The 14,765-nt window shown below is 37.8% G+C and overlaps 1 protein-coding gene across 3 annotated transcripts in view; it reads right to left on the bottom strand.

Annotated features, from left to right (window-relative positions):
- LOC124131432 (zinc finger protein basonuclin-2-like) overlaps positions 1-14,765 on the bottom strand; it is a 92,604-nt gene that overhangs the window by 60,032 nt on the left and 17,807 nt on the right. For all 3 annotated transcript variants that reach the window (XR_007221591.1, XM_048396920.1, XM_046494718.2), the window contains one exon: positions 12,090-12,192. Coding sequence is in view for 2 of the 3 variants with exons in the window: in XM_048396920.1 (XP_048252877.1) it covers positions 12,090-12,192 (103 nt within the window). In the remaining variant the exon portion in view is untranslated. The remainder of the gene's footprint in view (positions 1-12,089; positions 12,193-14,765) is intronic.

Below are 14,765 nucleotides of genomic sequence, written 5' to 3'. Positions count from 1 at the left end.
TGGGAATAAATTATTCAAGGACTTGATGCACTTAATTCCCATCTGGCAATTACATTTATTATGTTGTCTTAATTACATTGTATAGAGCCCCCTGCTGGCCCCTAGGGAGCACAGGTCTTGTGACCCTCCCGTTGCCAGCACAGTGTTCCTCAACTAGCTGGTGCTGATGCTGGAAGTCAATCGTGTCAGGAGGTATGACAATCAAGTGGTGGTACATATAAATATGTGTGTTGTTGAATGCACTTACTACCACACTCTACTGGGTGGACATTGTACAATACAACATAACCTTGTGTACAACTAACCCTTATGCATGTGCATACAACTTGGTGGAACAACGGTGGGGCAAATACAAATCAGTGGGGCACTTGAAATTATCTTGTTCTTATTGGGAGCTTTTTGTGAAACATGGAATTCTAAAATATATATGTATTGGCTGAACTCACACCCAAACACAGCTGCAAAGTCATACATAGCGATAGTATTGCATGGGTCTTTTCAATGAAATATGACACTTTAGATTGGAGCGAGTGCATACTTTTTTCTGATCACATTTCAATCCTTGTATTTTATAAATGGAGAGGTTTTCAGGGGTGAAAAAGGCTTAAAATTTCATTATTTTAATCAGAACTTCAGATTCTTGTGCAGAAAACATTCACTTACTCACTCACTCACTCAACAGTAGACACAGTAATTATTTCTAAACCTGGCTACACAACAGCAATGTCGTGTCAGTGATACAGTTCTACTGTGTACTTAGACTTGCACAAGCCTCGGAGGCAAATATTATTAGTTTAAATCATAATTTCCAGATTATATAAATAATAAAAACAAGTTGTCCCTATAAGAGACTGGCTTCCTTAGACTTGCCTATTATGAGGATACAGTTACTATACACCCATGGACTTATTATTCAGAACAGCCTTGGAACAAGCCTACTGTTTACTGCATGGAGACTCATGCGGCTACCATCACATGTTGGTGTTTACTGCTTGGATCCCTCTCAGATCGTGTTGCTTCATATTATTCTCACTCAATAGATTACAAAACCCTCACACCTAATTTGGAGATATAAAATATGGATGACTCCATCAAAATGATGATTTTTTTTTCATTTAGTACGTCAATAGAAGTTAGTCCTTGAACATTGTACAAAAGAACCTATTGAAGGGATGAACTTGGGTCTAGTTTGTATGCAAAGGTAATATGAAGGAGAAAAAAATCCATGTAAATCCTTGGGACTTCTCTAAGAAGTTGAATTAAGTTTGAAACTTGACAAATGATGAACTATTTTAGTCTGAAAACACATTTTTTTCACTGAATTCAGATTTTGATAATTTATCCATCCAATTATTCGTAACCTTTGATCTTGTGTGCACTGAGAGATGTAGATCCCGCAGTGTGGTGACATCCGCCTTTCACAAGTAGCCAAGTGCCGTCAAGTAATTTGCATGTATTTGTCTTGTTGGAACACACTGTCGATAATAAGTAGGAAATATTGAGACATTTGTCACTCCCTTACGACATTTACGACAACAGAGTGTTTATAGAGACTTTGGAGTCTTCAATCACTGAAAAAAACATGTCTAATGTTGGTGAAAATTTGCGCGGAAACGAACATAATTTTAATCGCAATGTATTTGTGTGAGGCTGTGTGATTTCCGGGCTGTCATCAGAAAAGGCAGGAGAAATCAAAGACTACAATGAGTGCCGTCACAAAAATCATCGTTACTGTGGCGTTATGAGTGGCTGTCCTAATGAGGTGGGTCATTATACCAATCTCTTTTGACAGAGCACAAACACGGTTTCTCCAAGTATTTGGACAGTCTCTGTAATGTTTTGGGCCTGGCGAGTGGGCAATTGCCTGTGTGTTCCTGCGGGCTGTACCATGCTCTATGATTCATGCTAATATGGATGTTTGGCAAGTGTCAGCGCAATCAACCCCCGAAATATAACGATGGACGCAAACAGGCGGTGACAGGATGAAAACAAATGCACCGCAGAATCTGCGCCTTCATATTGATTTTCACTTGGCCATGAAGAAAAATGAGACAAAATAAAAGACTAATATACCCATCTCTTTGCCGCTTAATAGACAGCAAATTTTGTAAAGTTCTGATTTCTTAGACTCTTCACTTTGTGACCATCCAGGGCAAACATCTGAGAAATATTTCAACGTCGCCGGCAAATTAATCTTGTCTTGGCGATGTGGTCTTTTCGGCCGCTGCACACAGTACAGCAATTCAGTCGGGACCGATGTCAAAGACGGGTAAAGCCAATTATCGGGACATTCCATTGATTGTCAGTATTACATCTTCCCTGCATGAATTTGTCCACGTTTAAACCGACAGAGTTATGTTATCATCCAATTAGGAGACATTCACATTCAATGAACGGGAAAATTTTGCGTTGCGGAACTTTACCAACTTTGGTCATTATTGACAATCAGATGAATTACGAGTCTACAAGTACCTTGAGAAATAAATAAGTTTGACAGTCGGATATACTTAGGTCCAATCAGGACATTACGAAGATAAGCCTCTTGCCCTCGATCGCTACCACTTGTGTGTGGTAATCATGGCTACCTACTCACAGGACAAAATATAGTTCCCCCGAATGATTATCCAGTTACGTCATGATGACAAGTGCCTTTTACACAGCAATATTAAATTGCCAATTCTACGTTCGATCATAAGAATACTTTGTAAATATTTAACCAATTGATGAAAGGCTAAAGACCAAGTCCTTTTTTCCTATATCAAATAATAGGACATAGATGTTATTCTTTAATTTTCACTTCCTCTTGTGGATAGCAACTACTGTCATAAACTGTCACCTTGTAAACTGTCTATGTCTTCAGTTGGACACAGATGCTCTGCATTTGGGAGTGGGCAAATGTTGATGATTTGATTCAGTCGGAAGCTCTAAATCCCTTCTGGAAAAAGATAATTGTCTGGAGATATTCTTTGAGTCAAAATGATTTCTTTTTGTGGGATCACATGCTCCCAGTAGAAGAAAGGTTTGGTGAGAACTCCTGTCATTATAATGTCAAATCTTTGTGAAATTGAAATTGTACAAGTCTGTAAATCATAACAATTAATTTTTAGCAGCAAATCATATTTTTACAGCTCTTAATAACCAAAGGAAGTAACTGTGATGAAAACGTTCCCCCTAAAGTCAATAACTGTAATATCTTGATCTCTGCAAAGTGTTCACAGATACCTATGGTTGATAGACCAACATTTTCATACATACAGCACACCTTGCATCTCTGCAAGCTAATTTCCCATGTAATGTTGGCTTACTCTGGCTTTTAACTGCCATGAACTGGGATGTTCACTGACACTCAATTCGTGAAAAATTATCACCATAAAATTGTGCCGATATTTCATCAACTTCAGTGATGATGTGCCCCTTAATTAGCATGGCATAATAAGCATGTCCAAATCAGAAGAGGCTCTCTAAGTCTAGGGGTGGACAAAGTGCAAGATGCTAAATTATTAAGGATTATTTTGTCATAATATTGTGATGCACAATTTCATTTTAAACTCTTGAAGATATAAAAAAAAGATTATTTCAAGGAATGTCTCCTCACAAGTGTCTACCTTTGAGTACATACATCCCCTGAAACTAACTGACAAGCAATACATATAGATGTAATAATGTAGTATTGTCTATACAAGTATTTTGAATCATCAATAATAGTTTATCAATGATAAATCAGTAATCAATATAATTATGAAATATTTACATCATTAAAATATTGCCATTAAAAATATTTAAATGTTTTTGAATTTGTAGATTCATTGCTCAAATCAAACTGTAGAAGTAAAGTTTTTATGTTTGTCAACAATATTTGAAACTGTGAAGCCATAATTTGAGTACAAGGTAAAACGTGATACACATGATATTCTCCTTGAATGGTGTCTGCGGGCATACAGACACTATGGACGATATACAGTGGACATAACATGGTGACGATGATGTAGTTGCATTGCCCGGCTCCCATGATGCACAGAAAGTGGAGGGTTATGTTAGCAGCAAAATCAGATCAGCAGAAGTAGGGCAGATAATCCTATTGCTCCACTGGGAGTGATCTGCCCTTGTTCCCACAAACTTATAGCTATTCCAGAAAAGGCAGACAATATGTTAGATGTTTTCATGCATAGAACTAAAAAAAAAGATAAGTGATCATGACAGCTCTCAAGTAAAAGACCAATTTCTTGTCATATCATAGTATCACAAACTTCAGTGGTTATGTACATAATTCTAGAGGTGTTTCTTTGTGTTTGGTAGACTTAATTACAATATGAATATTTAGAAAATACAACATATGAAGAAAATTATATGAAATATGTAATAATTCCATTCAAACTTTATTCTCATTATATGTTTTTGATTCACTTCTCTTAATGATTTACTAGGATTAGACCATTATCATGCGAGACAACATTTCTGAATATCATTCATTATGTAGAATCATTTACTATGCACAATAACATGGCAAAATTATTAAGAGTGAATTTGTGGGCAGCCTGGAGGTCTGTTACATAGAACAATATCAACGGGAAGCTCATAAACTCCAACTTCAGGATAAATGCAGGTTGATCATGGAGTTTTCATAGTTTGATCAAGATTGCTGTAGCAATTCTTGTTTTTCCCTCCTTGCATAATTACTGCAGATGCATCATTAAAATAAGGAGAAACAGTTGTCTTGCCTTAAAGAATGAATGCTGTCAGCAATAAAAAAAAATGTCCCATGTAAATTTTAATATTCTTCTTTTTCTAATAATCCGTGTCGATATATCAAGCAAATTAGGCAAAACATGAGATAAAACATTTACTATTAATCATGTCGAACTAGTAAATAAAGGCAAATTTGTAAATTACAGTGTTTACTTTTTCCCTTTGATTTATGCTTTACATATAGGTATCAAAATCAAACACAGTGATCAACACACCGGGTTATGAATTTCTACAACTAGAGAAACTGACAAGTGAAATATCATCTGTCATGATGATTAACCATAATTCCATACTCTTTAATTTATTGGCAGACCTCAATCTGATATGAAAGTCTTCTGTCAGATGAGTTCACACAAGAAGTATGTTGTTTCTAATTAAGTTCCTTCTAAGTTTCATGAGAATGAAATTAGGGAGTTAATATATATTTCATGATTAGAAAAAGTGGAACTATATAAAGGTGAAGCCATGGTGTGTTCCGTGGCTGTATTTCAGTGGTAAACAAGTGTTGTTTTAACTGAGTGTATTCCCGTAATGTGACACCAGCACATGTACAAAATGTAATTGATTTCACAAATATACTTTATTTCCGAGCCGTGATGTAAGACTGCCATCGTTTACCAAGCCCACGACTCCCATGCCGATCACGTAATTGATAAAACGACTGTCAACAAAGTGGCTTTTCATCCCAGATGTAATTTTAAAAACAGAATTACGCAGCTACAAGCCTGAATGTGCTAAAGTCAAAACAAAACCATTTTAGTTTTAGTTAGCCTTGGGATCTCAAAGCACTTAAAATTTACGGCCATTTTTCCCCTAGACAGGACCCTGGCTGGGTTAACAGATGACGAAAAATGGAGTTTTACTTCTGGGACATTTTTGAAAGAGAAAAAGATACTGGATTCAATTAGCATTGTTTAGAGCATCTGCAGTAGTTGTGTCACTCCAGAACCTAAATACCTCTGTGACCTTTATTTTACAATCTCTCGTCTTGCTCAACATATATAGCAACACGGGATCCCGCACTAGTGAAACGTAACTGGGGCCTTAGGGGACATGGCCTGGACCAGACACAGGCAAGCCAACTTCCTTGTAGTCAGCAGGGAAACATTGCTGTTCAGGGCTCACTCTATTCTCTACACTTTATTTCTAAGCTCTGAGATAGATCTTGTAAATTAAATGGTAAATGTATTGTTGGAATGTCATCATCTCATATTAAGATTGATATATGATAAATAATTAATTGGTCATCTAATTACAGGGACGTGAAATAAAACAACTTTTAAAACTCTACAAAAACATATGAAAAAGTGGTTTTAGTGATACAATTATGTCTCATGATGAATCACACAATTCCATTTCAACTGTGCAAAAAGACGTTTCCCTCCCTGAAACTAATGGGTAATGTGGTATATGACACAAGGTTCAATAAACAAATACAAAAGCAGATACATTAGCGGGTAATGGCAAATTGCATATAATACAAGCCATTTTGTTGAAGTGACTTGGCTAACGTCCATAACCCAAAGAGTGGTTGGTTGTTCCACACAGGGGGACATGGGCTGACCACGGTGCTGCCAATCTGGCTCCGATTTCAACACCATCCAGCATCATATGCTAAACGCATATTGCCTGAAACAACTTGGTATTTTTTATCACTAGAGTAGACACTGACAGGAGAGTTTGTGTGATTGATTGACAATGACAAGAGACGTCACTGTTGATAATTACACTATGTAATTGCTGTGTCTAGAGGAACACATGAGGACAATGTGAGGTAACACTCTTCCTCTACAGGTAACAGCATTACTGAACAGGTATTGCACATGACAGTGAGCCTGCAGCAGATGCCATCAGCAGATGTCAAACAGCAGATGGAGGGCTGTATCATTTATAAACACCCAGTCTTGAGGAGCTAGGACCTGGGCAGGATGTTCTGATGGGGGATAACAAGGACACACAAGCACACACCAACATCAGCAGCAGCACCAGTAGTAGCGGACAGACTCCCCCCTATATCACTGGTGAACGCTGGCGGCAGCTCAGCCATACATGGGCATGTGACTTGTCTTGGATACTACACCAAATGCCAACGAAACATCTGTCCGAGAGAAGAGTAGTTAGTAGTTTTGAGGAGATAGAGGACACAAGCCTGGAGGGGATAGCTGGGAGGGGGGCAGGGACAGAAGAACGGGGGAGGGGACCCTGACAAACATCCCTGCTGGGGGAAGAGGAGACTCAGAGGGATAAAAGAATTCCATTGTCCTGCTGTTGTGGATTCCTTCACTAGCAGAACATAAACATGACATTCAGTTCCCCGTGTGGAGCTAAACCTTACCTTTAACTAATAAACAATGCTAAATGAAGGTAATATTCAACAAATGTTAACAATTGTAAAACTGTGTTTCTTGAATATTTATATTGTATAATGTGAAAGAGGAGCAAGAATTATTGAAGCAGACCATTTATGCTGATTTATGAACGTGACAAAAGTTTGATTGCCTTAAGATTAATTATTAACAAGTCGGCTTTGATGACATAAGAACAGAAGTGTCCCATCTGATTTTACTCCTTGAAAATTAAACTCTTTTTCTCCTTGTAAAATGGCCTAAAATGAATTGAAGAAAGAAAGTAAAATTTAACTTCTTAAGTTTGACTTCAAAAGAATGAAAAAAAGAACAATGTCCAAAATGATGAAATATTCAGAGCAAGATTTCTCAAAAAACATCTGATGTTGCCACAAATAGTGACAAATTCTGCCAAGTGTGGAGGAAAATTAGATTAGATGGTGAGATAGAGGTTTGACAGTAGGACAGGCAGTCAATGTGTGATCATGGGGAACAGCTGAGATGGTAGCTGCAGTGGGGGAGAAAAAAGGCTGGACACAGATGGACACAGAGAAGATTAGGAGCAAACTGATGAGGCAGGATGTGTGGGGAACCAGGGGGATGCTGGCACTACCTCATGGCTTAACCCTTCCCGGGCTGGATGCGGGCCATAGCAACAGTCAGCCAGGGGGGCACACCAACAAAGAACAATCATGAATACCACCTACAAGACGTATAGCCATAGGAATGATCAAACATCAACAATAGCTTCAAGTAGTGAGGCAAATATACAAGAAAAAAATGAATTAAAGATTTATAAAGTTGTTTCCCCCCTCAAAGTAGCTACATGTATCAGATATGTATTTGTTTCCTAAATCAGTTCTTGGCCATGACAAAAATTAAGGTGTCAGTCAGCCCACTGCTCTATCATTGAATGCCAGAGTATGAGAGCTGCCATGTTGGACTAAGAAAACTGCTTGACCCTTTGCTAGTGAAAGTGTTACCCAAGGTGTTTTAGTTTAAAGGGGAGAAGTCAATATTGGACCTTGGTTCCAGACAGACCATTGGTGTGCGATCAATGTGGTCATTGCAGTGAGTGAGGTTATCCCAATGTCTCCCCCTACCCCACAGGGGGACCTGTAGTTGGAGTCTGCTCTGTCAGCTCTAGTTATCACTTACAGCCCTTCTCAGGGGCAACCAACCCCTGTGACATTTACACTGCTAGTACTGTGTTACATCTGTCTCGCCAGGCCCACAATCAGTAGAAATCAGGTTACACTACTACAATGTGATTCTGATTGACCAGTGCTTAAATCTATGAGAAAATCAAGGATTTCACTGCAGATTACAGGGGACGTTTGTCTCCCTACCTCCTACCAACCTCCCTGGAGGTGAAGGGAGACAACTAGCCATCTATACATCTTGTCCCCAGACAGCAAATCTTGGCTCCTTGAAAGTAACCAAAAGTTGTCCAAAGAACTAAATGTTGGGTTGCAGTATGTCAGGCAGGAATCCTAACATTATAATTCCCAGTGAGGTATGGTTGACCATTTAGTTAAGAAAAGAACAATTCAATGTTCAATTTTCACATCATATGTATTATGAGAGGTCAGTCAGTCATGTCATCCTATTTCATACTATTACATCTTGTGCGGTAACTTTTAGAATAATACAAAATAACATATTCACATTTCACATTTCACATATCCTTATCCACCATCAACTGACAATGATACACAGAGTGTACATGTGGAAAATATCAACAGAATAACAACATTGCACATTGCTGTACTACAATTAGCCATCAAATACATAATTCAGTTCTTTTCTCTTTCAATCAAAAAGACAGTTTCATAAATCCTGACACCATCTCTGCATAATTATGAATCGTTATCTATGGAACTGTTAGCTAACTATTCAAGTCAGAGAACAACTAAGCACAGGATGTCTTATAAATCCCTGCCTAAAACAAAGACAGCAACATGATCCACGGCCATGCCCCATTACCCTCAAGACAAGCGCCTGGTTGATTGCATCACTGTGCATTACCTTCCTGCCATAACCCGACCCAGCTTTATCAAGTAATTCTAGGAGCCTGGGCCTCAAGCTGTCTCTACTGTCCAGTGGCTGGTGGGAGTATGTACTTTCATCTATTACCTAAACAAAGAGGGTCGCTGCTGACCACAAAGCAATTAACACCAGGAAGTGATTAGAGTTGGGTATGGGATTCCAGTCTGGTGGCAGTTAGCAGTAGCCTTATCTCCTAACTGTATCTAACAGGACAATCAATGGGCCTCGACCACTTCTGATAACAAGAGAGAGCTTCAAAATGTCTTTGAGGGAATTACTTTGCCATATTCTTCCAATCTTGGTCCATGTCTCCTGGCCAGGAGCATCAAGGTACAAGAAAAGTGGGAAGCATGTGAAGAAGGGAAATTTGTAATAACTTGCGGGCAATCATAAGTTTGACCATCGGCTGTGTGATCATGGAACTTTCCTGTAATATATCACAGGAATTGCTGCATTCTGTTATCATTCTCTATTGCTAAAAGTTACATATTCATAATTTTAAAAACTTTTAAATACAAAACACAAATAAAACTCATCCCATGTTCCATGACAATTTGTATCCTGATCCATCCATTTAACCATAAAAAAATAAAAGGAAAATCATGAAAGTTTTTTTTTGTTCAAGACATTATTTCTCCTTGAGTTAATCCTGTACCTCCTTGTTTATCATATTTGCAGTAAACGGGAATAACTTGTAGCAATGTATGAAGTACATACAACTCTCTGCCTGCAAAGCTCTACAAATATCTTAATAACTCTTAACCAAACCAATAACGTTGCTAATGAAACCATTATGAATGCACCTACACAAGCAAATGAAGTTGGCCACTGGAATATGTTCCAAGTGACCTACCGATTGCAAGCACCTGCGTAATAGACTTGGTAGACGACTTTACAAAGGTGATAACATGATTAGCAGCATGGCGTACAAATTCTTAGATTGCACACCTTAATAGAGGGATTAAGTTGCATTTAAACACAGGAAATTGTCATAATTTATAAGTCATGATAGATTTCTCATGTCTGAATCATTAGTACGACATGATCACGTACATGAAACTTATGATCTTATGAAACTTATACATGATCTCAACTCCATCCTCACATTTAGCTTATGTCATTCTTCAGTTGCACTTACAACCTGAAGGTTTTATAATCATGAAAAAGTTTACCCAAACTGCTTGTTTTCAAACTGTATCTAGAAGATACTGGCATAAAATGTCATGTTATATAACAAAGCATTCACGTTCTCAAATGTGATACTTGAAGTATATTGCATAGATAACGGTTTTCAGTGTCCTCCTTGCCATACATGTTGCTTCCAGATATGTTTGCATATCTGGATAATCACATTTGGTGCTGTCTCTCAGTCAGGCATTGATGGCACCTGACGTTTGACAAACTTGACTCAGACACATCATTTCCTGGTTCCACTACTCCTCCTAATTATTTAAACATGGCCATATGTCAAACTTAGTCTGGGCTGACAATGTTTTTAAAGTGTGAAATAGAAACCATATTTGATGGAAGAACATTTTTGCGGAAACAATTTTGGCTCATGGTAAATCTAACATTAAGGGATTTGAAACACCCACTAAAAAAAGTTTGTATTATCGGATACAATCTGAATTCTCTGATGACATTAAGTATTAATTCGACCTGGAATGGTCTATGTCATAGCAGGAAGCTAATGTGTGCCTCTTTGATCTCAAGAATTTTAAACATTGATTGATATGGTATTTATCAAATTATTTGACCGTAATCATTGTCATATTTGAGATGAATCATATATTTCATGTTAAGTTTAACAACATGACAATTTTTTTCATTTAAGTCTAAGTGAATTATAATGTGTAAAAAACTATTGGATTCAAAGATACTGTTGTGTTATAGTTTTTGTGACAAACCGAAACAGTATATTTTTTCTCAAGGGATTTCTTCTAAAAAAATCAGATTTGACTCTATTTTCTTATTTGAAAAAAACCCTGGAATAAATATAAGAAATTTAGACTAAGTTGAAATGGTGAAATTCTAAAGTTTGGCATCAAGATTTCCTTTTTAGCTGACAATTCCCATTAATCTACATCAATCAATCAATCTTTATGTACTCTATATATTCAGTGTTTACTTGTTTACTGATTTTATTTCAATATTGAGAAATACTGGTTAATTATAAAGAAGTATTAACAAATAAAAATAGGTAAAGGATTCAACTGAGACAGTTTTCTGTTTGATTTTTGCTATGAGTCTCTGAAGCATGTGACTCTCAGCCCCACCACCTGTACTGACACAGAATCTGAGTCACTAGAACACATAATCCATGTAAAATATACTGACAGTTGAAATGTTTTCCAAAATACACAACCAGTTTTTGTCAACGAGAAATGTTCAAGGGTGCTGTGATAAGAATGCCAGTTACAGCCTGGCTGTCAGTTCACAGATCAGAAAAGTACAAAAGTAATACCATGCTATAGACAGGAGCGTATGCCATTACCCAGCTGAAATGTGCCTAGTTTCTCACACTAGTTACTGGGACCAGTTCTCATCAAAATAATTGTTTTCATAAACTGTTAAACAATCTCTCAGAAGATTAATGTTTTAAAGGATCAAGTTTTTTTGCAACAGTGGGACTTTGATATATTCCAGACTGTGATTCAATGTACAATGATAACAACACAACACAAGTTGAGCAGAGCAGCCACAGACAACCCCTAACCTACACGGATGATAAACCAACAGTCATCTTCATCTAGATCTACCTACTGCTAGCTGTCACACACACAGCATACAATGCTTGTTAACAGGTAGAAGAAAATCAAGTTTTCAGTTCTGCCATACTGTCACACAACATGATGTAAAAGTAAAAGACAAAAACATGTTATCTAGCAAAGACAGGTGAGACAGCTAGATGAATTATCTATGCACTTAGTACAGGTGTGAGACACTTACCGTGGGAGACCCAACCATGCTTGCATGTTTCACAGTGGCGGAGACAGGACTTTCCAGGGGAGAAGCATTCACACAAACAGTTGGGGTGCGTACAGCGGATGGCCTGGAAAAAGAAGGCTGTTTTCATAGAAAACTCCGATTTCATAGCAGCAAATTGTCGTATAACATTGTGAAGGTTTGGAAGTCGAGGAGGTCTGTCAAACATCCGTATGTCCATGCCACGATGGAAACTGCCACGACCATGAATATTCATTGCTTTGTTCTCCCTGGGGGTAACTCTGAGCACTAGTAGTAAAGCAGGTTGATATGCAATTGTCTAATTCCCAAAACATGCATGTTTGCTAGTTTGAAAAGTTATTTCATTTTCAGGAATACAGCTAGGGTGTGGAAATACACAAACTGTCCTTATTTGAGAGGATGGCACTTTAAGCCAGAGGAAAAACTTTGGTCTGACAACTCTTCATTGCTTCTCAGAGTGTTCCAGCCTCTCTCTTAAACAGAAACAATTCCAAAAATCCCTGTTACTAAATGACAGATGCCCTGCGTAATAAGCGAGAGGCATGGAGTATAGGTAATGGACCAATGTGCGAGCCATAAATGAGGAGCGAACTTGTCGAGCATGTTAGACACATAATTTCATTTCATCTCATTATTGATGTGGACGGTTTTTTCTTACTCTCTCGATCGCCCTCCCTCTCTCGGCACGGATTCTTCATTCGAGACTGTTATTCTAGCTCGGGCCTAACGAGGCAGATTTTTATTGTCATGGTCTTAATAACAGTGATCTGGAGCTTCCTGGTAGTGAAGGAGGCGGGCGGCCACTGGTAGGGTCCGAGGAGGGAAGGGGCAGGGCTCAGAGGAAATTAACAAAAACTGCACATAGATTATGTTCCCTCACAAAGATAACATTACTCAACACTCCGCTGCTGGTCAATGATTATGAAAATTTGATGAGAGATGATGGACAGGCGAGAAAAGTTGAAGGAAGGAGTTATTATCTTGTGAGGCTAACAGATATTTAGTGGTTGCTGATATGTCGGTATTAACACAGTACCACGCAGTACAGCCGATACTGTGCTAGGAAGGACCAGAGAGAAGGGGAACCTGCTACAGTTTGTTATACCACAATCTCTCACCTAGAAATTCAAATGTCTTTAGAATTGTATAGAAATCTGTAACATATATGTACCCACCTTTAGGCATATTTAAAACACTTTTCTTGTGTGCAAAATTATTCTTTAAATTTTGTTCCTTTCATCATCTGAATTGGCTTACTTTCTACATGTTTTTATAAGGATAGTTATAATCCTGCAGGTAGCTTGAAATCTATGAAATTCCAAAACATCAAAGTTGAAATATATTTTAGGTTTCTTGTTAATGAGTGTGGATCACAAATACAATTGCAAAACATCTCTACTGTAGATGGAAAATCAGCTCTGGATATAGAAATCTAGTCTTGTTGACAAACCTGTTGATCAAATGCAGGACAGCTTAGGCAGAAGCAGCCATTACATGTGTGATATAAGGCATTCAAGACTTGACCATGATAGTCTTTTTGAAACCATTGTACTTTCATTTGGAACAAAAACATTATCAGATTCTTTGATTAGTTTTATTTCATGAAAAGTAAACAGGTATCCCAACTTCATAAAAACTACAGAAATAATAATAATAATAATAATAATAATAATAATAATAATAATAATAATAATAATTACAACAACAAAATGTTCAGCATGTAACAAAACTATACTTGTCAGAATAAACTCAAACTTTAAATATAAGCTTTCTCTTTAGCTTTCACTAGCTATTTAATTTCCTCTGAAAACACATTGAAAGATCTACCCCTCTGACATCTCATGTTAATGTTGTTAACACGATGAAAAAAACCTTCTGCAGATGATACTTCAATATTATTTTGTCAGGTTATTATTAGCTTTTCCTATGGGAAGAAAAACGTCCAACTACAACATCAAATATTGCCATGTATTCATTACACCATACAATCCACCTCCATTTATGTTTGCACACAGATTATCTATAATTTCCCCGTTAAAAGCCCCTGGGCTGTGGAGTGAAATGCTACTGATATATTGAACAGATTTCTATAGAGCCCACTTGATTGGTTATGATGTGGAGAGGGTTGAGTCTACCTGTAAATCAAATGCTTTGAGTATTTTGATTTATCCCCTTTTCTCTGCTGCTGTGAATGTATGGGGTGAGGAAGCTTCAATAAGTGGCCACCCTAGCACTGTTCACTCCCAGGTAGAAATCTCCAGCATGGGCTTGCACAGGGAGCACTGAACCAGCCAATAACTCGACCTTTGCTGATTTCTTGACCTGGTGGCTCCAAGAAACATACAGACATGGCCAGGCATGCTACTCCCAATGCTCCCTCGTTTGGTGCAGTAATTGAACAATTCTTTATTCTTTGTCAATACTTTTGTCATGTGGTCGTGAGAGACATTGGGAGAAGGACAGATGCTGAGTTATAGGACATAAATACAATTGCTTTGACACAGGCTGGAGACACCTGGAATTTTTCATGTCATGACTGACAAATCAAAGTCTGGGGAGTTGGGAAGACAGATGACTCTGCCATCGAAAATGTTGTTGCTGGAATCAAAGTTTGGTTTTATCAGATTAAAGCAGGAATTTGTCACTGACGTGACCATT

Source organism: Haliotis rufescens, unplaced genomic scaffold (genome assembly GCF_023055435.1).
Source record: "Haliotis rufescens isolate VD_foot unplaced genomic scaffold, xgHalRufe1.0.p SCAF_1, whole genome shotgun sequence".
In the NCBI taxonomy this organism is placed as follows: domain Eukaryota; kingdom Metazoa; phylum Mollusca; class Gastropoda; order Lepetellida; family Haliotidae; genus Haliotis; species Haliotis rufescens.
The sequence above is the reverse complement of the archived record's forward strand: the minus strand, read 5'-3'. Positions and strand labels throughout refer to the sequence as shown.